We start from the raw sequence: 25,000 nt of genomic DNA, 5'->3' as shown, positions 1-25,000 counted from the left end.
GGAGCGCTGACTTGAGACAATCACCAGCACATTTGTCAAAAGTTGCACCATGGCAGAAAAGTCACGCCTGCGGAATTATTTTCCCATTATTATCATTTTCTCGGCTCATTTTGTTCTTGAAATGAAGTCATAATAGATTTGTGATGAATACGTCAAACAAGCAAGTAAGATGTTGACTCAGATGGAAATCATCTTTTTTTTTATATATATATAAAAAGAGACATATTAGAATAAGACAACAACAATTATCCCCGGGCTGTTGTGTCTTCTCAGAGTTGCTGAGTCATCACAAACACTTTGCAACAAAATGCAAGTTGGGATATTGTACACAAACAATTATCGGCTCCTCCACCTCGATTATAGATGACACATTCTTCATCATTTCTTCCTGGGTGTTACAGAAAGTACGAGAACCTGAGAGCTGCTGCCTGCTCTTCTTTACTTATACAACAATATCATTCGATCATCTATAATCATTGTGGCAGAGATATATATCATTTTTGAAGGAAGACGCCAAGGAAGAAGGACAAAAAACGGGATTTCCCGGCAAAAAAAATAAAAAAATAAATGCAGTTTTGACGGGTAAGCGGAGCAGACGTACCAGCACTGACTCGTACGGTACGTCATGTGACGCTTCAAGTCACGCATCTACTCAATGGTCCTACAACACATCGCCATTAACAGCTTTTTAAATAAGATAAACGATGTAATCATCAAAACTACTAAGACATGACTAAGTTCATTCCTGAGCTCTTCACTCTGAAAAGATATCAAGTTTCACTTTTTACTGGTTTCACTATTTACTGGTGTATAATACACCATATTCACCACTATTTACTGGTGTATAATACACCATATTCAACTCTATTTACTGTGTATAATACACCATACTCAACACTATTTACAGTGTATAATACACCATATTCAACACTATTTACTGTGTATAATACACCATATTCAACACTATTTACTGTGTATAATACACCATATTCAACACTATTTACTGTGTACAATACACCATATTCAACACTATTTACTGTGTATAATACACCATATTCAACACTATTTACTGGTGTATAATACACCATATTCACCACTATTTACTGTGTATAATACACCATATTCACCACTATTTACTGCATATAATACACCATATTCACCACTATTTACTGTGTATAATACACTATATTCACCACTATTTACTATGTATAATACACCATATTCAACACTATTAACTGTGTATAATACACCATATTCACCACTATTTACTGTGTATAATACACCATATTCAACACTATTAACTGTGTATAATACACCATATTCAACACTATTTACTGTGTATAATACACCATATTCAACACTATTTACTGTGTATAATACACCATATTCAACACTATTTACTGCGTATAATACACCATATTCACCACTATTTACTGTGTATAATACACCATATTCACCACTATTTACTGTGTATAATACACCATATTCAACACTATTTACTGTGTATAATACACCATATTCAACACTATTGACTGTGTATAATACACCATATTCACCACTATTTACTGTGTATAATACACCATATTCACCACTATTTACTATGTATAAGACACCATATTCACCACTATTTACTGGTGTATAATACACCATATTCAACACTATTTACTGTGTATAATACACCATATTCGACACTATTTACTGTGTATAATACACCATATTCAACACTATTTACCGTGTATAATACACCATATTCAACACTATTTACCGTGTATAATACACCATATTCAACACTATTTACTGTGTATAATACACCATATTCAACACTATTTACTGTGTATAATACACCATATTCAATCAGAGTGTGACTTGTGCAGCCTTTGAGACATTAGTGATTCAGTGCTATATCAGTCAACTTTGATTGATTGATTGACTTTTTGAAGTGAACTTACCGGCGGTCAAGTCCTTGTTGAGGTCGATGAAGGCGTTGGCGTGAGGGACACGCATGTTGACGTCTGAGCTCAGAGCTCTCTGACACAACACGTTCCTACGAAGGAGAGGAAATACGATATAAGTTGACATTTCAACACTTCCTGTCTAGTGCCAAACTTTATTGGGAAAAAAGATGATAAAATGTTTAGGGCTGCGCCAAACGATTATTTAACTGAATAATCATTCATCTGTAGATGTCATTTATTTTGTAATTAACTGTTCTTTAGTGTCGTGGTTTTTCCAAATGAAATCCCCAAAATGTTCTTCTATGTAGAAACTTTCAGTGCATGTTGTTTGGTCGGGGATACACAAACAATTACTTCAAATGACTTGTTCCGTCCTCCTGAAGAATTACCCTTGATGCCTTGTTTAAGTGCTGGTGTGAAAAGTTCTAATTGACACTTTTGAAAACACTTCAAAAGGCTGATATTCCACGGTGGCATGGAGGTGTGTTCTGATCAGGGTTTTAATACCGATCAGCTGTACCATCACATGTATTAACTGTAAATATTAGTGTGGAGGGAAAGTGCGATCAGCCCGCTCACTGTTAAAGACAACAGATGATTAGATCACCACGTACCACCTGTGAAATCTATCACCTGCCGGCTGTGTCTCGCCGTCCCCTAGCCGATGGTGCGCCGCCCTCAACACCATTGACAGAGGCGGTGACCTTTGCTCCCGCAGGCGCGCCAATCGCACTTTCCCTCCACAGTTAGTTATTTGTGGTCAGGGGTTCTCAACCTTTTTGACCTCGGGGCCCAACTTTTCCTCTCCAGGGGGCCAATCAAATATTAGCACTCTTGAATTTTCTCACCTACTTACAGTTTACAACCTTGTAAATGATATTAAATCATGTGCTGATCACTAAGATTTGTAGCTATCTACCAGACTGATTAGAAGGAAAAAAAAGTACAAACTAGTGCTGCAACTAACGATTATTTTTGATAGTCGATTAGTCAACGATTAGTCGACTAATCAGATAATAAAGTGTACACATATTTAATAGCTATATATATATATACATATATATATATGCATATATATATACAGTAGTGTATATATATATATATATATATATATATATATATATATATATATAATATATATATATATATATATATATATATATATATATACACACTACTGTATATATATATGCATATATATATATGTATATATATATATATATATATATATATATATATATATATATATATATATATATATATATATATATATATATAATATATATATGATGAATATATATATATATATGATGAATATATATATATATATATATATGATGAATATATATATATATATATATATATATATATATATATATATATATATATATATATATATATATATATATACACACACTACCGTATATATATATATATATATATATATATATATATATATATATATATATATATATATATATATATATATATATATATATATATATATATATATATATATATATATATATATATATATATATATATATATACGGTAGTGTGTGTATATATATATATATATATATATATATATATATATATATATATATATATATACACTACTGTAATATATATATATATATACACGGTACTGTATATATATATATATATATATATATATATATATATATATATATATACACTACCGTATATATATATATATATATATATATATATATATATATATATATATATATATATATATATATATATATATATATATATATATATATATATATATATATATATATATATATACACTACCGTATATATATAATTTTTCCATCAACTTCTAAATGCAGCTTAAGTTATTTTAGGCATGTGTTTACTAACAACAAAGATGACAGATTAATTCATAAATATTGATTTATACTGTAACTCTGCTGCTCATTCAACTGTTACAGACATTAAAATGACTAAAAAATGTCTATTTAAAAGAAAGGAAAGGCAAAGTGCGTAAAAAAAACAATTAACCTTGTTTATGTGTTAAAAAAACAAACTACTTAAAATAGCAGCAATGAAAACAAACAACAAAACACAATCTAACTTCCTCATAAAGAAAAGCATTTTGTTTCTCTCTTGTTAGCTCGCTAGCAAGGTAGAAGCTAACACTCTTACTGAGTGATGACATCATATCGGCAAATATAATTGTCAGCGACAGATTTTACTCTCGACATTTGTGGACAATGTCGACTAGTGGTTGCAGCCCTAGTACTAACCACACATAATGCATGAAAAGTGACTACTGAGGGAAAATAAATGTACATTGTGGAGGATGCATATATGTTTAAGAGTTCTTTCTTTTTACATAGCCATGTTTAGAGTAGCTAGTACTTTTCCTTTGTATATTCTACCAGTCTCTCTTTGTCTTCAGATTGTCTGTTTAGTGTCTTAAACCATCAGGAATGTGAAATACAACACCTGCTCTTTCCTTATCAGTGTTGCGAGGGGGAGAGATGGGGGTTTTCTTTGTGTGCAAAGGAGTTGGCTTTTCCGTTGGAATGCCAGATCAACTAGAGTAGCCGATATGAATGTATTGGTTAAACTGATCTCTTAAAGCTTTAGTAAAACTTGAAAATATTCCAATTCTGTCTTGATGGTCCTTCTTACTCAGCATATATGTCATTGAAAGAACTTGGGATTGACCAGTAACTTAGATTCCCTGGGAGGAAGAACCGGTCCGACGCAACAACATACAATTATGTCGTGTTAAATTTAATACCGATTATATTTCTTAACTAAACTGTCAATAAAATTAAAGTCCAAATACAGTTTCACCACTTTAGTCATATTTTTGGCGCTTATGAAACTTCTCTATGACTTTAGCTCCAGACTTCTTCTGTTTGTCATTACTGCCACAAGTGGTGGAAAAGTGTATCACAACCGAGTACTGCTGAGACACAGATATATCTGGGGAGTGCTCACAGCCCTACGGTTAAGAAACACTGGACTATATGATCTGAAATCTGACTTTTTGGGCCCTGATACGAATACTTTAAATATTTAAGATCACTAAATGGCTTTTTAATTTCTAATCACACACATGAAGGCATTGAAACAATATCAACTGAATTTTTTTATTTCATACCATTTCTTTTTCATACCATTTTTAAGCAATATAAAGTCCAACATTTCAGTTCACCTGTTGACGAGGGAGCAATATTCTGTGGTGGCCTGGTCTGTGACTCCGAATATGTCTGGGATCATGTCGCCATTGAAGCTGCAAGGAACATTGAAACCATGATCAACATAAAACTGAATATTATTGAACATTTTCTCATTTATTTTCCTTTTTATCACACAATAGGAATGAAAAACGATCATTTAAACAGGAGTGTCCAATGGTTTTGCCACTGAGGGCTGCACACTTTAAAATTAAAATGTTTTTTCAGTTTCAGAACCAATACAATTAACAGGTTTTTCTTTTACCTTGTTGGTTCGCCTCAAAAAGAGTCTCAGTCATAAAAATTGTAAAAATAAGTCATTTGGTATTTTTTTTTCAATGCTTAAATCTGTAAATCAAAAACGGAGTTAGTTTGTTTATGTTTAATGCTTTTTATGTTAATCAAAACCCTGTTTTTTATAGCGAAAACACAAAACATGGAAAGGGTTAGGGTTACCCCCAAAGTTTTCAAAAAACAATATTTGATGTGACGTATTTGGAGCCTTACATGCGTCAGTCATTCATAACAACATTGATTTTGATTCATTATTATTTTTGGAGCGATGACAAATAAATAAAAAAATCTCAAATCCTTAAATTCTCAGGGATCCAAAAAAAATATAAATAATATTAAAGCAATTATTTTTTTAAAGAAATTCCGATATTAAAGCGTTGAAAGTTAAAAAAAAAAATCCAATAAATAAATGAATTATTTAAAAAATCTTTTTGAAAAGGATCAATAAATAAATAAATTATTACATTTTTTTGGTTTTTTTAAAAATCAATAAATCAATCAATTATTTAAACATTTGATTTATTTATTGATTTTTTTTTCCAACACTTTAATATCGGAAAAAAATGTTTAAAATAATTGATTTATTACAATTTTTTTTCTTGGATCACTGAGAATTTTTTTTTTATCTGTCATCGCTCAAAAAATAATAATGAATCAAAATCAATGTTGTCATGAAATATTGACCCATTTAAAGGCTCCATGTACGTCACATCAATGTGTGCATGTTTTGTGTTTTTGCTATGGTTTTGATTAAAATAAAAGGCATTAAACATTAAAAAATTAACTTAAAATGAATCAATTATTTTAAACATTTTTTTACCGATATTAAAGCGTTGAAAGTAAAATAAAATAAAAACCAATAAATGAATCAATTATTAAAAAAAAAAAAATTGTAATTGATTTATTTATTTATTTTATTTGTTTACTTTCAACGCTTTGTATCAGAATTTTTTTTTAAGTAAATGATTTATTATTATTTTATTTTTTACTTTCAACGCTTGATTATCAGGGGGCCTGCAGATATTTTTTTAACGGCACAATCTAAAAATACTATAAAGTCATAAAAAAAAGACAAGAAGTGGAATAAAAGAGCAAAAAGCTGACATGGAAAAAGAAAAATTTGTCATGATCAAAAAATTATTAAAACCTAAAACCGATGGTTAGATTTCAAATGTATCTAAACTTTAATATCGAAAACAATTTTTTAAAATAATTGATTTATTACAATTTTTTTTTTTGGATCCCTGACAATTTGAGGATTTGGGATTTTTTTTTTTTTTTTATCGCTCAAAAAATAATAATGAATCAAAATCAATGTTGTTATGACATGTTGAACCATTTAAAGGCTCCATTTAGGTCACATCAATGTTTGCACGTTTTGTGTTTTTGCTATAAAAAACAGGGTTTTGATTAACATAAAAGGCATTAAACATTAAAAAATTAACTTAAAATGAATCAATTATTTTAAACATTTTTTTACCGATATTAAAGCGTTGAAAGTAAAATAAAATAAAAATCAATAAATTAATCAATTATAAATTATATAAATATTATTATTATATATTATTATTATTATATATTATTATTATTATATTATATAAATATTATTATTATATATTATTATATTATATAAATATTATTATTATATATTATTATTATTATATATTATTATATTATACAAATATTATATAAATATTATTATATAAAAATTATATAAATTATAAAAAAAAATTGTAATTGATTTATTTATTGATTTTATTTTTTTACTTTCAACGCTTTGTATCGGAATTGTTTTTTAAGTCATTGATTTATTATTATTTTATTTTTTATTTTTTACTTTCAACGCTTGATTATCAGGGGGCCATTTGCGGCCTGCAGATATTTTTTTAACGGCACATTCTAAAAATACTACAAAGTCATAAAAAAAAAACAAGAAGTGGAATAAAAGAGCCAAAAGCTGACATGGAAAAAGAAAAATTTGTCATGATCAAAAAATAATTAAAACCTAAAACCGATGGATAGATCTCAAATGTATCTAAACTTTTAAGCGTTGAAATTAAAATATGTATTGAAAGACGACTTATATTCAACACTTTTATGAGTGGACACCTTTTGGATCACCTTTTTTTGAACTGTTATTGTTAAAAAAATAAATAAAAAATAAAAAATCATAAGCAATATTGTTTATTGGCCTATTTAAGGTTCCAATTACTTCATACATTCCATTTTGAAAAATGTTTTAGGGAAAATGTTGCATATTTTTCCATAAAAAATTGGGGTTTCTTTGGAAGAAAAGGGCATTTAAGTAAAAAAAAAGAAAAAAGAAAGAAAAACCATCATGACAACGGATAGATTTGGAGATATTAGTAGATATTTAAGTGTTAAAAGTAAAACTATATATGACTTACTTCTTACACTGAAGAACTTTAACATTCACCAAAAATTGAGGGGTGTTTTAATGGTTTTGAAAATGAAACATATCAAAATGGCCCCCGCATGTTTGAACTTTTCAGTGTGGTCCTCAGTGGAAAAAGTTTAGATACCCCTGCTCTACATTAACAATCTGTCCATTTTAAGTCTTTTTTGTTTGTCGGTTTAATGCTCTTTTTGTCAAAAAAAACCACACAAAATATGCAATAATATCCCTCAAAAAATATGTCAAAGTGGAATATTTGACGTAGTGACAGTTTGTAAAGTAATGACGCAAGTAATCGGAGACTTAAGAAAGTCAATCACTCTGAACAATATTGATTTTGATTCATTATTATTTTTGAAACAGTAACAGTTTTAAAGAAAGAAAAAAAACAGCCTGCATGGCAGCTCTGTCATTAGTAACCATGACAACTTGTTTGCATTATATTTCACCTAGTTGCTCTTTCATTCCACTTGTTGGGTTACTTTTAGTAATAATATTTTTTAGAATGTTCTGCGGGCCGCACTTTGGACACCGCTGATTTAAACAGAGCGAATATGAAGGCGACAATCCAAAAGCTATGCATTGACAGCATTTATACTTACTCCATGACGAGAGGCTGGTCTTTGAAGGTCTTGTTCAGCCTGAGCCAACCAGCCGTGTCTGCAGAGAGCCAAACAGTGAAGATAAGCATCTGTACCTGGACTAGGGTTGTCCCAATAACAATATTTTGGTACACGGTACCGGTACCAACATGTATTTCGATACTTTTCGGTACTTTTCTAAATAAAGGGCACCACAAAAAATGGCATTGTTGGCTTTATTTGAACAAAAATATCTTAGGGTACATTAAACATGTCAGTGTTTCCCACACATTCATTTATTTGTGGCGGCCCGCCAGGAAAGAATTACGTCCGCCACAAATTAAAAAAAAAAAAAAAAATAGTCCTGTCCAGCTTCTCAGGCAAATCATATAGTTGATGTAGATGCCCATATCGGCTGTTCAGATTTACTTTACAAAAGAGAAGTGTAGGATACTTCTCTTGTTGCCTTATTTGTATTTGACCACTACTGTTTTCTGTTTATTTGTTACTGACTGCGGCAGGACACCTCTGCCTCTGTTTCACTTTATGTTGCTGGTAAATAATATGGTTGTAGTAGTAGGCTAAAGTTAAATTATTTAGTATGCACTAATTAAAGGGGCAGAGCTTTAAGAGACATTTTAGCTTTTATATTTTATAAGATATATTTTTTGTAAGAACCACAATTAATAAATATATTTCAGTGAATAACTTATTGTTCAAATCTGTATATAAATATGTACATAAAGTTTTGTAATTATATTGTAAAATGGATGGATGGATGGACGTTTAAAACAAAACTGTTATTATTAATTAGTAAGTATACATTTTTTGAGCCTTTTTAGAGAAAATCATATTGTTGTAGTAAATTATGCAAATTACTCGATGATGTCATGGTGACCACGCCCGTTGCCCCGCCCCCACCGCCACAGGTATCTTGGCAGTTCATGGGCAACACTCATATGCTTATTATTGCAAGTTTTTCCTTAAATAAAATAGTGAACATACTAGACAACTTGTCTTTTAGTAGTAAGTAAACAAACAAAGACTCCTAATTAGTCTGCTGACGTACGCAGTGACATATTGTGTCATTTATACACCTATTATTTTGTACACATTATGAAGGACAAACTGTAAAAATGGATTATTAATCTACTTGTTCATTAACTGTTAATATCTGCTTACTTTCTGTTTTAACATGTTCTATCTACACTTCTGTTAAAATGTAATAATCACTTATTCTTCTCTTCTTTCATACTTTACATTAGTTTTGCATGATACCACACATTTAGGTATCGATCCGATACCAAGTAGTTACAGGATCATACACTGGTCATATTCAAAGTCCTCATGTGTCCAGGGACATATTTCCTGAAAATATCGATGTAATCATAGCAATATCGACTAGATACGCTACTGTACTTGGTATCATTACAGTGGATGTCAGGTGTAGATCCGCCAATGGCGTTTGTTTACATTTTGACGCCGGTGAGCTACGGTGTGTAGTGAAGCATGTTTACCTATTCCTCGTCCTCCAGTGATAATGCTACATGTAAGAAACTCACTTTGTCGCCACAGAGGCCAGGATTAGTGATTTAGAAGTAGCTAAAACACTGCGGATGGACGTTAGCCGCCAGCTAGCTAACCATGTCTTAAAGAACCTCTTCCTGAGGGTGTTTCAGTGTTATAACTTCACCTTTATCTTTACTTTTTTAGGCCAAAATGCGTCCATTCTCCCTTCTCTGTCTACACACTCTGTCTGTTTGTAAGTACTCTGTGTGTGCGCGCTGCCGAACATGCTCCTCTGCTGGTAAAACCAGCAATGTCATGACGTGACGACGACGGGGAGGGTGGCGAAGGGGGACACCGGTACTTTTTAGTACCGCAGTACTATACTATTACCGGTACACAGTACAATTCAAACCTGTATTGTTTTGTTAAAGGAATATTTGCCCTCTTTCGGGCAAAATGGAAACACGTAGAAGTTACTCGAAAGCATGAACACAATCATCTCACACCAGTTTCTTATTTATGCACCCACACACACACACATTATTATCTAGTTGTACTGGTGTCAGGGTGGTAAGAGTGGACAATATTGTGAGTGTGCTCGTCACACGCGCCAAGTTAACTTTCAGTTTCGATCTCCGATGCAACATACGCACAAAAGCATAGGAGGAGTGCGATGTCGCCTCGGTCGGGAACTAAACCAGGAGATTGCCTGAGACTTGGAACTGCATACATACCTAATGTCTGGTTGTCGCCCCAAAAGATGAAAACCGAAGAGTCCGTCAGGCCCATCTGCGAGGTGAGGAGAACGTCCATCTGGGAATCCCCGTCATAGTCGCCGGGGACCACGCTGGTGAGGACGGTGTCACTGGCACGGGAAAGGAGAGAACATGGCAAACCACCTCCAGCATTACCAGGAACGTGCGGTCACCATGGCGACCAGTGTAAACACACTCACCTTGGCAGAACGCCTTTGGAGATGTTAACCCTGGGCTTGAAGTACGGTGCTTTGGAGTCCGCCAGGAAGATCACCAGCTCAGACTCTGCATTAAAAAGCAATTGTGTGAAGGGAATATGTAAGATATTGTAATGTGGTAAGAGAAAGCGGGAGTGACGTCATACGTTCCCTGATGATGAAGATGTCCGTCTGTTTGTCGGCGTTGAAGTCCCCAAACGCCGCCAGCGTGCCGTTGTTTTTGGCACCGAAAAGGTCGGCCGTCACATCCTGGAGGGCGAAGGTTTCGTACTTGGCAACAAACGGCAGCAAAAAGGCCAAAACGGCCCACTTAAAGAAGCGCATCCTGGAGCAGGTGCGGCGACTGACAACAACACCACGCCGCAATACGGCACACCGCTTTACGGCATGAAGAAACAACACGTCTTTTACGTTAACCGGGTATATGAAAGCAACGCAAGTGTTTTTAAACGACCTTTTGTGTTTTATACGCGTCCGTTTGTAGCGAAGTGTGCACATTAACCGCGTGAACGCGTGTCGTTGAATGAGATACTTCCACTTCCGTGTTTACGTTAGTACCGTGCTAATGTAAATGCCAGTGTTTGACAGCGGCGCAACGGAAAAGGAAGTTAGTGTTGTCATGTGGGTTTGCTGTGAAAATAAAGGTTCGGCGCTTCAAAAAAACGTACATCATGCTCATTTTGAGCACTTCAAATATAGTTTACTTGTTTATAATATAATATTAAATGTTCTATTTAAGGTAACGCTGACTTTAAATGACGGATTTTTTAAAAAGTCTCGTTTCTTGGTTTTATTTTGAAAGGCCACACCTGACGTGCGGTTTAAACGCGGTGCAGCTTGACAGCTTGCAAACATGGCGAGCTTAGCGGATGTCAGTTGGAAACTGCTGGAATTCAAAGCCCGGTCTAAGAGATCAGGTCAGACTTAACTTCACTTTTCAGGTCTTTGTTTCAGAACGACTGTGCAGTGTCTTAACCACATCCGCCCGCCATTGCCATGTTTAAAACGGCGCTCGACATACAGTCATATGCGCCTGCTGCCTGCATGCATGAATAGACGGTCCAAGCATGAAAGGTCAGAGGTTAAATGTGCAGCATGTGAGGACTATTTTAAGATCTTTATCACCTCCTCTGACATTCAGATGAATGAGCATTGCTTCAAGCGTGTGCATAAACAATATGGCATGGTGTCGTATTGGGAAATCATGTCAGGTGCTTGAGGAACGGGAATATTTTGCAATACAACTTGAGAAAGCCTCAACAAATACTACTTTTATGCAAACAAATCATTCAACATGTTAATTCTCATGTCAGCATTTGTGGGTCAAATGTTTCTGTTTGTTTTGTATGCCAATATGTTGGGACATTCCACTGAATCCGTGCCATTTGTTTACTACTCATTTCTCTCTTTTTTCAACTCTAAAACTGATAATACACACATTGGACTGCTCCAAAAAAAATTGAACAGCTTTATTTCAGTTCTGTTATTTCAAGTCGGTGACTTATTTGAGTAAAACTCGGTACTGAAAATACCAGTGACGAGACATTGCAAATGTGTTAGGAATTGCTGAGAATCTGAAGCTGAACTGAAATGTTAACAGTTATCACCATAGACATCTTCTAAGAGTACGCAGCATCATGATGCATTATTGTGTCAAAAAATATGTGCAAAAAAATTGCTGTTTATAAGAATTCAGTGTAAAAACAAAACTTCAGTGTATAAAATTTCATTGTAAAAAATTTCAGTGTAAAAACTAGTTTGTGTATGAAAAAAATCATCAGTGGGAAAAAATGTAGTGCAAACAAATTCAGTGTATACAAATTCAGTGTAAAAACAGTTTGTGTATGAAAAAATTCAGTGAAAAAAATTGAATGCAAAAAAATTATGTGTGTAAAAATTTGCAGGGGAAAGAACAAGTGATTCTATAAAAATGTATTGTAAAAAATTTCAGTGGAAAAAAATTGTGCGTAAAAAAAAATGTATGTAAAAACAATTAAGTGGAAAAAAAGAAAATTCAGAGTAGTGGAAAAAAAATCAGTACAAACAAACTTCAGTGTTAAAAAAAATCAGTGTAAAAAAAAATCAAATGCAAAATAAACGCTGTTTATAAAACTTCAGTGTAAAAAAATTCAGTGGAAAAAAAAATTGTGTATGGAAAAATTCAGTGTATAAAAATTCAGTGTGAAAAAAGTTTGTATGAAAAAATTCAGTGGAAAAAAATGTAGTGCAACAAATTCAGTGTATAAAAATTCAGTGTAAAAACAGTTTGTGTATGAAAAAATTCAGTGGAAAAAATGTAGTGCAAAAAAATTCAGTGTATAAAAATTCAGTGTAAAACAATTCAGTGGAAAAAACAAGTGAGTGTATAAAAATTTATTGGAAAAAAATTAAGTGGAAAAAAATTGTGCGTAAAAAAAATGTATGTAAAAAAAAAATTAAGTGGGGAAAAAAAGAAAATTCAGAGTAGTGTAAAAAACATTCTGTGTAAAAAAATCAGTGTAAAAAAATCAAATGCAAAATAAACGCTGTTTATAAAGATTCAGTGTAAAAAAAATTGTGCATGGAAAAATTCAGTGTAAAAACAGTTTGTGTATGAAAAAATTCAGTGGGAAAAATGTTGTGCAAAAAAATTCAGTGTATTGAAATTCAGTGGAAAAAACAAGTGAGTGTATAAAAATGTGTTGGAAAAAAATTAAGTGGAAAAAAATTGTGCGTAAAAAAAAATGTATGTAAAAAAAAAAATTAAGTGGGGAAAAAAAGTAAATTCAGAGTAGTGTAAAAAAAATTGTGTAAAAAAAATCAGTGTAAAAAAATCAAATGCAAAATAAACACTGTTTATAACAATTCAGTGTAAAAAAAATTGTGCATGGAAAAATTCAGTGTATGAAAATTCAGTGTAAAAACAGTTTGTGTATGAAAGAATTCAGTGGAAAAAAATGTAGTGCAAAAAAATTCAGTGTATAAAAATTCAGTGTAAAACAATTCAGTGGAAAAAACAAGTGAGTGTATAAATATTTATTGGAAAAAAATTAAGTGGAAAAAAATTGTGCGTAAAAAAATGTATGTAAAAAAAATTAAGTGGGAAAAAAGAAAATTCAGAGTAGTGTAAAAAAAAATTATGTGTAAAAAAAAATCAGTGTAAAAAAATCAAATGCAAAATAAACGCTGTTTATAAAATTTCATTGTAAAAAAATTCAGTGTAAAAACAGTTTGTGTATGAAAAAATCAGTGGGAAAAAAATTAGTGCAAACAAATTCAGTGTATAAAAATTCAGTGTAAAAACAGTTTGTGTATGAAACAATTCAGTGAAAAAAATGTAATGCAAAAAAAATTGTGTAAAAAAATTTGCAGGGGAAAGAAAAAGTGAGTCTATAAAAATGTATTGTAAAAAAATTCAGTGAAAAAAAATTGTGCGTAAAAAAAAAATGTATGTAAAAACAATTAAGTGGAAAAAAAGAAAATTCAGAGTAGTGGAAGAAAAAAATCAGTACAAACAAACTTCAGTGTTAAAAAAAATCAGTGTAAAAAAATTCAAATGCAAAATAAACGCTGTTTATAAAACTTCAGTGTAAAAAAATTCAGTGGAAAAAAAAATTGTGTATGGAAAAATTCAGTGTATAAAAATTCAGAGTAAAAACAGTTTGTGTATGAAAAAATTCAGCGGAAAAAAATGTTGTGCAACAAATTCAGTGTATACAAATTCAGTGTAAAAACAGTTTGTGTATGAAAAAATTCAGTGGAAAAAAATGTAGTGCAAAAAAATTCTGTGTTAAACAATTCAGTGGAAAAAACAAGTGAGTGTATAAAAATTAAGTGGAAAAAAATTGTGCGTAAAAAAAAATGTATGTAAAAAAAAAATTAAGTGGGGAAAAAAAGAAAATTCAGAGTAGTGTAAAAACAATTCTGTGTAAAAAAATCAGTGTAAAAAAATCAAATGCAAAATAAACGCTGTTTATAAAAATTCAGTGTAAAAAAATTCAGTGTAAAAAAAAATTGTGCGTGGAAAAATTCAGTGTAAAAACAGTTTGTGTATGAAAAAATTCAGTGGAAAAAAATGTTGTGCAAAAAAATTCATTGTATAAAAATTCAGTGTAAAACAATTCAGTGGAAAAAACAAGTGAGTGTATAAAAATTTATTGGAAAAAAATTAAGTGGAAAAAAATTGTGCGTAAGAAAATGTATGTAAAAAAAATTAAATGGGGAAAAAAAGAAAATTCAGAGTAGTGTAAAAAAAATTCTGTGTAAAAAAAATCAGTGTAAAAAAATCAAATGCAAAATAAACGCTGTTCATAAAAATTCTGTGTAAAAAAAAATTGTGCATGGAAAAATTCAGTGTATAAAAATTCAGTGTAAAAACAGTTTGTGTATGAAAAAATTCAGTGGAAAAAAATTTTGTGCAAAAAAATTCAGTGTATAAAAATTCAGTGGAAACAATTTAGTGGAAAAACAAGTGAGTGTATAAAAATTTATTGGAAAAAAATTGTGCGTAAAAAAAAATGTATGTAAAAAAAAATTAAGTGGGAAAAAAGAAAATTCAGAGTAGTGTAAAAAAAATTGTGTGTAAAAAAAAATCAGTGTAAAAAAATCAAATGCAAAATAAACGCTGTTTATAAAAATTCAGTGTAGAAAAAAATTCTGTATGGAAAAATCAGTGTATAAAAATTCACTGTAAAAACAGTTTGTGTATGAACAAATTCAGTGGAAAAACATTTAGTGCAACAAATTCAGTGTATAAAAATTCAGTGTAAAAACAGTTGTGTATGGAAAAATTTCAGTGGAAAAAAATGTAGTGCAAACAAATTCAGTGTATAAAAATTCAGTGTAAAAACAGTTGTGTATGGAAAAAATTCAGTGGAAAAAAATGTAGTGCAAACAAATTCAGTGTATAAAAAGTCAGTTTAAAAACAATTCAGTGGAAAAAACAAGAGAGTGTATAAAAATTGATTGTAAAAAATTAAGTGGGAAAAAAATGTATGTAAAAAAAAAATTAAGTGGAAAAAAAGAAAATTCAGAGTAGTGTAAAAAAAAATCAGTATAAAAAAAAATCAGTGTAAAAAAAAATCAGTGTAAAAAAATCAATTGCAAAATAAATGCTGTTTATAAAAATTAATTGTAAAAAAATTCAGTGTAAAAAAAAAAAAGTGTATCACACAACTGTTATGCTTAAAGGCCGTTGCTATGGAGGGGGGGCGGGGGGGGCACTGTAACTGAGTGCGCAGCCCAATACGTCTCTCCTCATGCGTAAAATTCGACTCTGTCTCTGCTTGATTCCTTGCATCTTGTCTTGTTTAATAAATACTTCGGTGTTTGAACCTGACAATATACCATAAGAATATTGAGGCCTTCTTCGCTACTACATTTTTAAGGTTGGTTGTTAGAGTTGTCCCAAGGGGTGATCAAGGGTGATGGTTCAAATGCAGAGAATAATTTCGCCACACCTATTGTGTGTGTGACAATCATTGCTACTTTAACTTTAAACCCCTTTTTTCCCCATTGAACAATGTATTTAATAGTTCATTTTACCAATTGCATGTTATTGAACGAATGGCAGCGATACGTTGGAATGGCTTGAATGGCCACATTTGGCCCACGCACCCAGTGCACTCCCACAGCTGCACATTTATCCCAATGAGCTCATGGAAATACAACTGATGAAATGATAACTGAGCAAAACTTTCACACTGATTGTTTACCATTGTTGAAAATGGCAATACTGGTGGTGACTGTACATACTTTGTCATTTGAACGCAGTGATATTTCTGTCACTTCTTGCACGACTGTGGTAACTATCATCATCATCATCATCATCATCAATGTGGGATGTAATTGACTGTTTTAATTGGTGCATGTGTGGAACTCCTAACGTGTGCTACTAACTACTTCCTGCTGTAGATTTGTGATTTAGCCGAGCGAGCGAGAGAGAGAGAGAGAGAGTGGCCTTAATTGCACCTTTTGAGAATGGCTGCCATAAACCGGTCTCCTCCCAAAGTTCAAAGGCTGGGTAAGTAGCAGCGGGAAATCTTCCAGGTGGCGGGACGGCCATGTTTGAGTGAGTCCAAGCATGGACAGGAAGTGACACTTGAAGACACAATCCACACTTTTGCACCACAAGTTCAGGAAGGTTTGGTTCCCGGAACTAAAGTGTGTGGTTTGTGTTTCCACTGCATTTCACAGTTCAGGTCGTTTAATACAAATCGGGGTTGTGATGGTTTTAGTATATTATTGCTTTGTATTTCATTTATTTACTATTTAGCCTAATGAACTAAATAGTTTATAAACTAATAAACTGCTTGTATCGCACATGATATCACACACAGGTGAACACACTGCAATACAGCTTCTATCGCACGTGATATCACACACAAACACATTGCAGGACTGTTTGTATCGCACATGATATCCCACACGAGTAAACACTCTGCAGGACTGCTTTTATCGCACGTGATATCACAGACAAGTAAACACGCTGCAGGACTGCTGGTATCGCACATTATATCACACACATGTAAACACTCTGCATGACTGCTTGTATTGCACATGATAATATTTAACACAAGTAAACACGCTGCAGGACTGCTTGTATCGCACATGATATCACACACAAGTAAACACGCTGCAGGACTGCTCGTATTGCACATGATATCCCACACAAACACTCTGCACGACTACTTGTATCGCACATTGTTTTATTTCACACAAGTAAACACACTGCAGGACTGCTTGTATCGCAAATGTTATCACACACAAGCAAACGCGCTACAGGACTGCTTGTGTTGCACATGATATCACACACAAACACTCTGCACGACTGCTCGTATCGCACATGATATTATTTCACACAAGTAAACACGCTACAGGACTGCTCGTATCGCACATGATATTATTTCACACAAATAAACACACTGCAGGACTGCTTGTATCGCACATGATATGACACACACAAGTTAACACGCTGCAGGACTGCTTGTGTCGCACATGATATCACACACAAGTAAACACGCTACAGGACTGCTTGTATCACACATGATATCACACACTAGTAAACACGCTACAGGACTGCTTGTATCACACATGATATCACACACTAGTAAACACGCTGCAGGACTGCTTGTATCACACATGATATCACACACAAGTAAACACGCTACTTGACTGCTTCTATCGCACATGATATCACACACAAGTAAACACGCTACAGGACTGCTCGTGTCGCACATGATATCACGGCCAAGTAGACAGTCATTGGCATGGGATTATATCTCCATCCTGTGTTAGAAAGTGACACTTCCATCTCCATCCTTTCAAAGTATCTCCCACAAGAGACGTAAGAGCTTTTGTCCCCTCTGCAACTTTTAATACCGAGTGGAATTATGCTAATGTTCACTACCTGTGTTATTGACCCGGGGTCGGGGACATTAATATGCAAATCTGGGAGCGAGCGAGAGAGGAGTGGGAAGACGGAGGAAGTCAAACAGACCCGGGATCGCCTCAAAGTCCTCAGAGGGTGATATCACATCAGCAGCCTGGTGGAGGACTCGGCTCTCCACGGCTTTGGACGCAAACCACAACTTATTTTAGGGCATATCTGCAAAATGACCATTTTCCCATGTAGGCAATGGAGGTCACGTTGCTGGTTTTACCCGCAGAGGAGCATGTTCGGCAGTGCACGCACACAGAGTACTTACAAGCAGACACAACGTGTAGACAGAGAAGGGAGAACGGACGCATTTTGGCGTAAAAAGTAAAGATAAAGGTGAAGTTACAACACTGCAACACCCTCAGGAAGAGCTGCTTTAAGACGCGACTAGCTAGCTAGCGGCTAACGTCCATCCACAGTGTTTTAGCTACTTCTAAATCACTAATCCTGGCCTCCATGGCGACAAATAAAGTACGTTTCTTACAAGTAGCATTATCACTGCAGGTATAGCTAAACATGCTTCACTACACACCGTAGCTCACCGGCGTCACAATGTAAACAAACGCCCTTGGCGGAACTACACCTGACATCCACTGTAATGATACCAACTACAACTATGTTCACATCGATATTTTTTGGCATCAAAACATCTTCTTTCATAATATTGTGTTTATAAAGTCAGTAAATATGTCCATGGACTGTGACTACTTGGTATCGGATCGATACCTAAATGTGTGGTATCATGCAAAACTGATATCAAGTATCAAAGAAGAGAAGAATAAGTGATTATTTACATTTGAACAGAAGTGTAGATAGAACATGTTAAAACGGAAAATAAGCCGATACTAACAGGAAATGAACAAAGTAGATACATAATCAATTTTTTACAGTTTGTCCCACATAATAATAGGTGTATAAATGACATCCACTGTAATGATACCGAGTACAGTAGCGTATGTAGTCGATACTACTAAGAATACATCAATATTTTCAGGAAATATATCCCTGGACACATGAGTATGACCAATCCTGTAACTACTTGGTATCGGATCGATACCTACATGTGTGGTATCATCCAAAACTGATATAAAGTATCAAAGAAGAGAAGAATAAGTGATTATTTACATTTGAACAGAAGTGTAGATAGAACATGTTAAAACGGAAAATAAGCAGATATTAACAGGAAATGAACAAAGTAGATACATAATCAATTTTTTACAGTTTGTCCCTCATAATAATAGGTGTATAAATGACATCCACTGTAATGATACCACGCACAGTAGCGTATGTAGTCGATACTACTATGAATACATCAATATTTTCAGGAAATATGTCCCTGGACACATGAGTATGACCAATCCTGTGACTACTTGGTATCGGATCCATACCTACATGTGTGGTATCATCCAAAACTGATGTCAAGTATCGAAGAAGAGAAGAATAAGTGATTATTTACATTTGAACAGAAGTGTAGATAGAACATGTTAAAACGGAAAATAAGCAGATATTAACAGGAAATGAACAAAGTAGATACATAATCCATTTTTTACAGTTTGTCCCTCATAATAATAGGTAGATAAATGACATCCACTGTAATGATACCGAGTACAGTAGCGTATCTAGTCGATACTACTATGAATACATCAATATTTTCAGGAAATATGTCCCTGGACACATGAGTATGACCGATCCTGTAGCTACTTGGTATCGGATCCATACCTAAATGTGTGGTATCATCCACAACTGATATCAAGTATCAAAGAAGAGAAGAATAAGTGATTATTTACATTTGAACAGAAGTGTAGATGGAACATGTTAAAACGGAAAATAAGCAGATATTAACAGGAAATGAACAAGTAGATTAATAATCCATTTTTTACAGTTTGTCCCTCATAATAATAGGTAGATAAATGACTTCCACTGTAATGATACCGAGTACAGGAGCGTATCTAGTCGATACTACTATGAATACATCAATATTTTCAGGAAATATGTCCCTGGACACATGAGTATGACCAATCCTGTAACTACTTGGTATCGGATCCATACCTAGATGTGTGGTATCATCCAAAACTGATATCAAGTATCAAAGAAGAGAAGAATAAGTGATTATTTACATTTGAACAGAAGTGTAGATAGAACATGTTAAAACAGAAAATAAGCAGATATTAACAGGAAATGAACAAAGTAGATACATAATCCATTTTTTACAGTTTGTCCCTCATAATAATAGGTAGATAAATGACATCCACTGTAATGATACCGAGTACAGTAGCGTATCTAGTCGATACTTCTATGAATACATCAATATTTTCAGGAAATATGTCCCTGGACACATGAGTATGACCAATCCTGTAACTACTTGGTATCGGATCCATACCTAAATGTGTGGTATCATCCACAACTGATATCAAGTATCAAAGAAGAGAAGAATAAGTGATTATTTACATTTGAACAGAAGTGTAGATAGAACATGTTAAAACGGAAAATAAGCAGATATTAACAGGAAATGAACAAGTAGATTAATAATCCCTTTTTACAGTTTGTCCCTCATAATAATAGGTGTATAAACGACACAATATGTTACTGCATACGACTAATTAGGAGTCTTTGTTTGTTTACTTACTACTAAAAGACAAGTTGTCTAGTATGTTCACTATTTTATTGAAGGACTAAATTGCAATAATAAACATATGTTTCATGTACCCTAAGATTTTTTTTGTTAAAATAAAGCCAATAATGACATTTTTTGTGGTCCCCTTTATTTAGAAAAGTATCGAAATACATTTTGGTACCGGTAGAGTTCTAAAAAAAGTTTTTTTACTGAACGGGACGCCCAAAATGTACATGCAAATAAAGAAAGTGGGATTTACAATATTAACTCTGAACAATAAAACAGTGAATATTAACAACATGTTTTACTTCTCAGACCAGCTCCTCCATAGTTGAGCATCTTTTACGACCAAGCAAAACACAACAAAAATGTAACAAACAGCAAAATATGAATGCAAAGGGTAATAAACACCTACAATATGTTATATTATCACTTTTATGCAGACATTTCAAACGAAAAATCTGATTTTGCATCTGTTTCCGACACACGCGTTTCGGAACAAACCCCGCCCACTCTGCTTTGTTCCCGGTCTGAGCTGCTGTGGCGTAGATCAGTGGTACCCAACCACTGGTACCGGGCCGCACAAGAATTATTTTTTTTGTTTAATGAAATCAACATAAAAAACACAATATATACATTACATATCAATATAGATCAATACAGTCTGCAGGGATACAGTCCGTAAGCACACATGATTGTATTTATCCATGTAAAAAAAAAAAAAAAGAAGTTTTTTTTTGTTTTTTTTAACTACACCCCCCCCCCACCCACCGGTCCGTGGGGAAAAAAAAGCTACAAAAAGGTTGGAGACCACTGGCGTAGATTACCGTAATAACTCCTATAACACTCAAAAGCGCAGATTCCAACCATTGAAATAATTTCCATAGTTCAAGACTTACGGCCATTTAAGAACAACACTGCACATCAATAATGGCAGATACAGTTTGGAATCAGAATAGTTTTTATTGCCATTGTTTGAGAATAACCTCCTCCAAGTTCCGAGGGCAAAGCTACGAACAATGGGAGACCGGGCTTTCTGCTGCGCCGCTCCCAGGCTGTGGAACGCTCTCCCTGACCACCTGAGGGCACCACAGACTGTGGATGCTTTTAAAAAAGGCTTAAAAACCCTTCTTTTTAAAAAAGTTTTTTTTTTTAGATCTATGCATACTAGTTTTAGCTATTTGGCTGTTCTAGTTTTAATTTTTTTTTATTTTTTATCATCTTTATTTTTTATTTTATTTTTATTTTTATTTATTTTTTATTTTTTTAATACACTGTAGCACTTTGAGGTTGTTTACTCAATGCAAAGTGCTTTTTACAAATAAAATCTATTATTATTATTATTATTATTATTATTATTAGGTGGGTTTATTTTGTACGCTACGGACAATGGGAGACCGGGCTTTCTTCTCCGCCACTCGCAGTCTGTTGAACGCTCTCCCTGACCACCTGAGGGCACCACAGACTGTGGATGCTTTTAAAAAAGGCTTAAAAACCCTTTTTAAAAAAAAGCCTCTTTTTTTTTTAGATATATGCATACTAGTTTTAGCCATTTGGCTGTTCTAGTTTTTTATTTTTTTTATTTTTTATAATCTTTATTTTTTAATTTATTTATTTATTTTATTTTTTTAAATACACTGTAGCACTTTGAGGTTGTTTACTCAATGCAAAGTGCTTTTTACAAATAAAATCTATTATTATTATTATTATTATTAGGTGGGTTTATTTTGTACCCTTCGCATTCATATTTCACTGTTTGTTGCATTTTTGTTGCGTTTCACTGGATTGTAAAATATGTCGATCGAAAGGGGGTGTGACATTCAAAGGACAAAGCTACGAACAATGGTAGACCGGGCTTTCTGCTCCGCCGCTCCCTGACCACCTGAGGGCACCACAGACTGTGGATGCTTTTAAAAAAGGCTTAAAAACCCTTCTTTTTAATAAAAACATTTTTTTAGATATATGCATACTAGTTTTAGCTATTTGGCTGTTCTAGTTTTTAATTTTTTAAATTTTTTATAATCTTTTTTTTTTTTTTTTTTTTTAAATACACTGTAGCACTTTGAGGTTGTTTACTCAATGCAAAGTGCTTTTTACAAATAAAATCTATTATTATTATTATTATTATTAGGTGGGTTTATTTTGTACCCTTCGCATTCATATTTCACTGTTTGTTGCATTTTTGTTGCGTTTCACTGGATTGTAAAATATGTCGATCGAAAGGGGGTGTGACATTCAAAGGACAAATGTACGAACAATGGGAGACCGGGCTTTCTGCTCCGCCGCTTCCAGGCTGTGGAACGCTCTCCCTGACCACCTGAGGGCACCACAGACTGTGGATGCTTTTAAAAAAGTCTTAAAAACCCTTCTTTTAAAAAAAAAAAATGTTTTTTAGATATATGCATACTAGTTTTAGCTATTTGGCTGTTCTAGTTTTTTATTTTATTTATTTTTTATAATCTTTATTTTATTTTTTATTTTTTATTTATTTTTTTAATACACTGTAGCACTTTGAGGTTGTTTACTCAATGCAAAGTGCTTTTTACAAATAAAATCAATTATTATTATTATTATTATTAGGTGGGTTTATTTTGTACCTTTCGCATTCATATTTCACTTTGTTGTATTTTTGTCGCGTTTCACTGGATTGTAAAATATGTCGATCGAAAGGGGGTGTGACATTCAAAGGACAAAGGTACGAACAATGGGAGACCAGGCTTTCTGCTGCGCCGCTCCCAGGCTGTGGAATGCTCTCCCTGACCACCTGAGGGCACCACAGACTGTGGATGCTTTTAAAAAAGGCTTAAAAACCCTTCTTTTTAAAAAAGTTTTTTTTTTAGATATATGCATACTAGTTTTAGCCATTTGGCCGTTTTTATTTTTATTTATTTGTATTATATATATATATATATATATATATATATATATATATATATATATATATATATATATATATATATATATATATATATATATATATATATATATATATATATATATATAAAAAAGGCTTAAAAACCCTTCTTTTTAATAAAAACATTTTTTTAGATATATGCATACTAGTTTTAGCTATTTGGCTGTTCTAGTTTTTAATTTTTTAAATTTTTTATAATCTTTTTTTTTTTTTTTTTTTTTAATACACTGTAGCACTTTGAGGTTGTTTACTCAATGTAAAGTGTTTTTCACAAATAAAATCTATTATTATTATTATTAACGGGTTCACAAACTACGAATTTTTCTTGGTGCACTGGTGCAATGTTAAAGGTGTAACCGGATTGAAAATGTTAATGGGCCACATGTGGCCTGCGGTCCCTATTTTGCCCAGGTCTGGTGTAACATACCATGAATTGATTAACGTGGACCCCGACTTAAACAAGTTGAAAAACGTATTCGGGTGTTACGGAATATGTACTGTACTGAGCAACTCCTAAAAGTTCCAATCAATCAATCAAAGCTAGGGTGCGCCACTGACTAGTGACAAGGTGGCGTGGTGAAGACAAGTAACGCTGGCGTCTCCTCCCCAGGATCCATCTATGAGCCTCTCAAGCTGTCCATTCTCCAGCGAGAGGATGAGCCCATGTGGGAGAAACTGGACCGCTACTACAATGCAGGTAAGTGCTCTTATCTGATATCAGCGCGCCGTGCGGGGGATTGTGGGATATGCTGCTGATGGCTGCACAAAGCGCAACAAAGCCCCCCCGGACTACCGACTCTTCTGATTCCATCTGACACCCAGATATTGTTGTGAGGACTGAAGGTGTAATGTTCCTGCACCACTCTTTACAAAAACACTTCTTCAGTCGGTGCAGGATCGACCGTCAGTTCTCCGCACAAAATTGTTTTTGTGTTTAGGCTAGTGATGACAACACCACATGCACCTTTGTCGGCATGTGGTTTACTTGAGGGAAGATGCGTCAGCCCGGAAGTTAACCAGTGCGTTGCTGTTATGTATATATATATATATATATATATATATATATATATATATATATATATATATATATATATATATATATATAT

At 33.2% G+C, this 25,000-nt stretch overlaps 2 protein-coding genes across 2 annotated transcripts in view; one reads left to right on the top strand and one right to left on the bottom strand.

The window, feature by feature from the left end:
• itfg1 (integrin alpha FG-GAP repeat containing 1) overlaps positions 1-11,540 on the bottom strand; it is a 290,804-nt gene extending 279,264 nt beyond the window's left edge. Inside the window, exons 1-6 of the mRNA XM_062020935.1 lie at positions 11,096-11,540; positions 10,932-11,016; positions 10,711-10,841; positions 8,489-8,546; positions 5,155-5,232; positions 1,950-2,044 (exon numbers count right to left, since the gene is read on the bottom strand). Coding sequence (XP_061876919.1) covers positions 1,950-2,044; positions 5,155-5,232; positions 8,489-8,546; positions 10,711-10,841; positions 10,932-11,016; positions 11,096-11,447 — 799 coding nt within the window. The 5' untranslated portion in view covers positions 11,448-11,540. The remainder of the gene's footprint in view (positions 1-1,949; positions 2,045-5,154; positions 5,233-8,488; positions 8,547-10,710; positions 10,842-10,931; positions 11,017-11,095) is intronic.
• A 228-nt stretch (positions 11,541-11,768) lies between these two features.
• The window catches only part of LOC133665351 (phosphorylase b kinase regulatory subunit beta-like), a 96,572-nt gene continuing 83,340 nt past the window's right edge, over positions 11,769-25,000 (top strand). The window contains exons 1-2 of the mRNA XM_062070633.1: positions 11,769-11,866; positions 24,505-24,591. Coding sequence (XP_061926617.1) covers positions 11,803-11,866; positions 24,505-24,591 — 151 coding nt within the window. The 5' untranslated portion in view covers positions 11,769-11,802. The remainder of the gene's footprint in view (positions 11,867-24,504; positions 24,592-25,000) is intronic.

Source organism: Entelurus aequoreus, linkage group LG02 (genome assembly GCF_033978785.1).
Source record: "Entelurus aequoreus isolate RoL-2023_Sb linkage group LG02, RoL_Eaeq_v1.1, whole genome shotgun sequence".
Taxonomy (NCBI): Eukaryota; Metazoa; Chordata; class Actinopteri; order Syngnathiformes; family Syngnathidae; genus Entelurus; species Entelurus aequoreus.
This window is presented reverse-complemented; position numbering and strand designations above follow the sequence as displayed.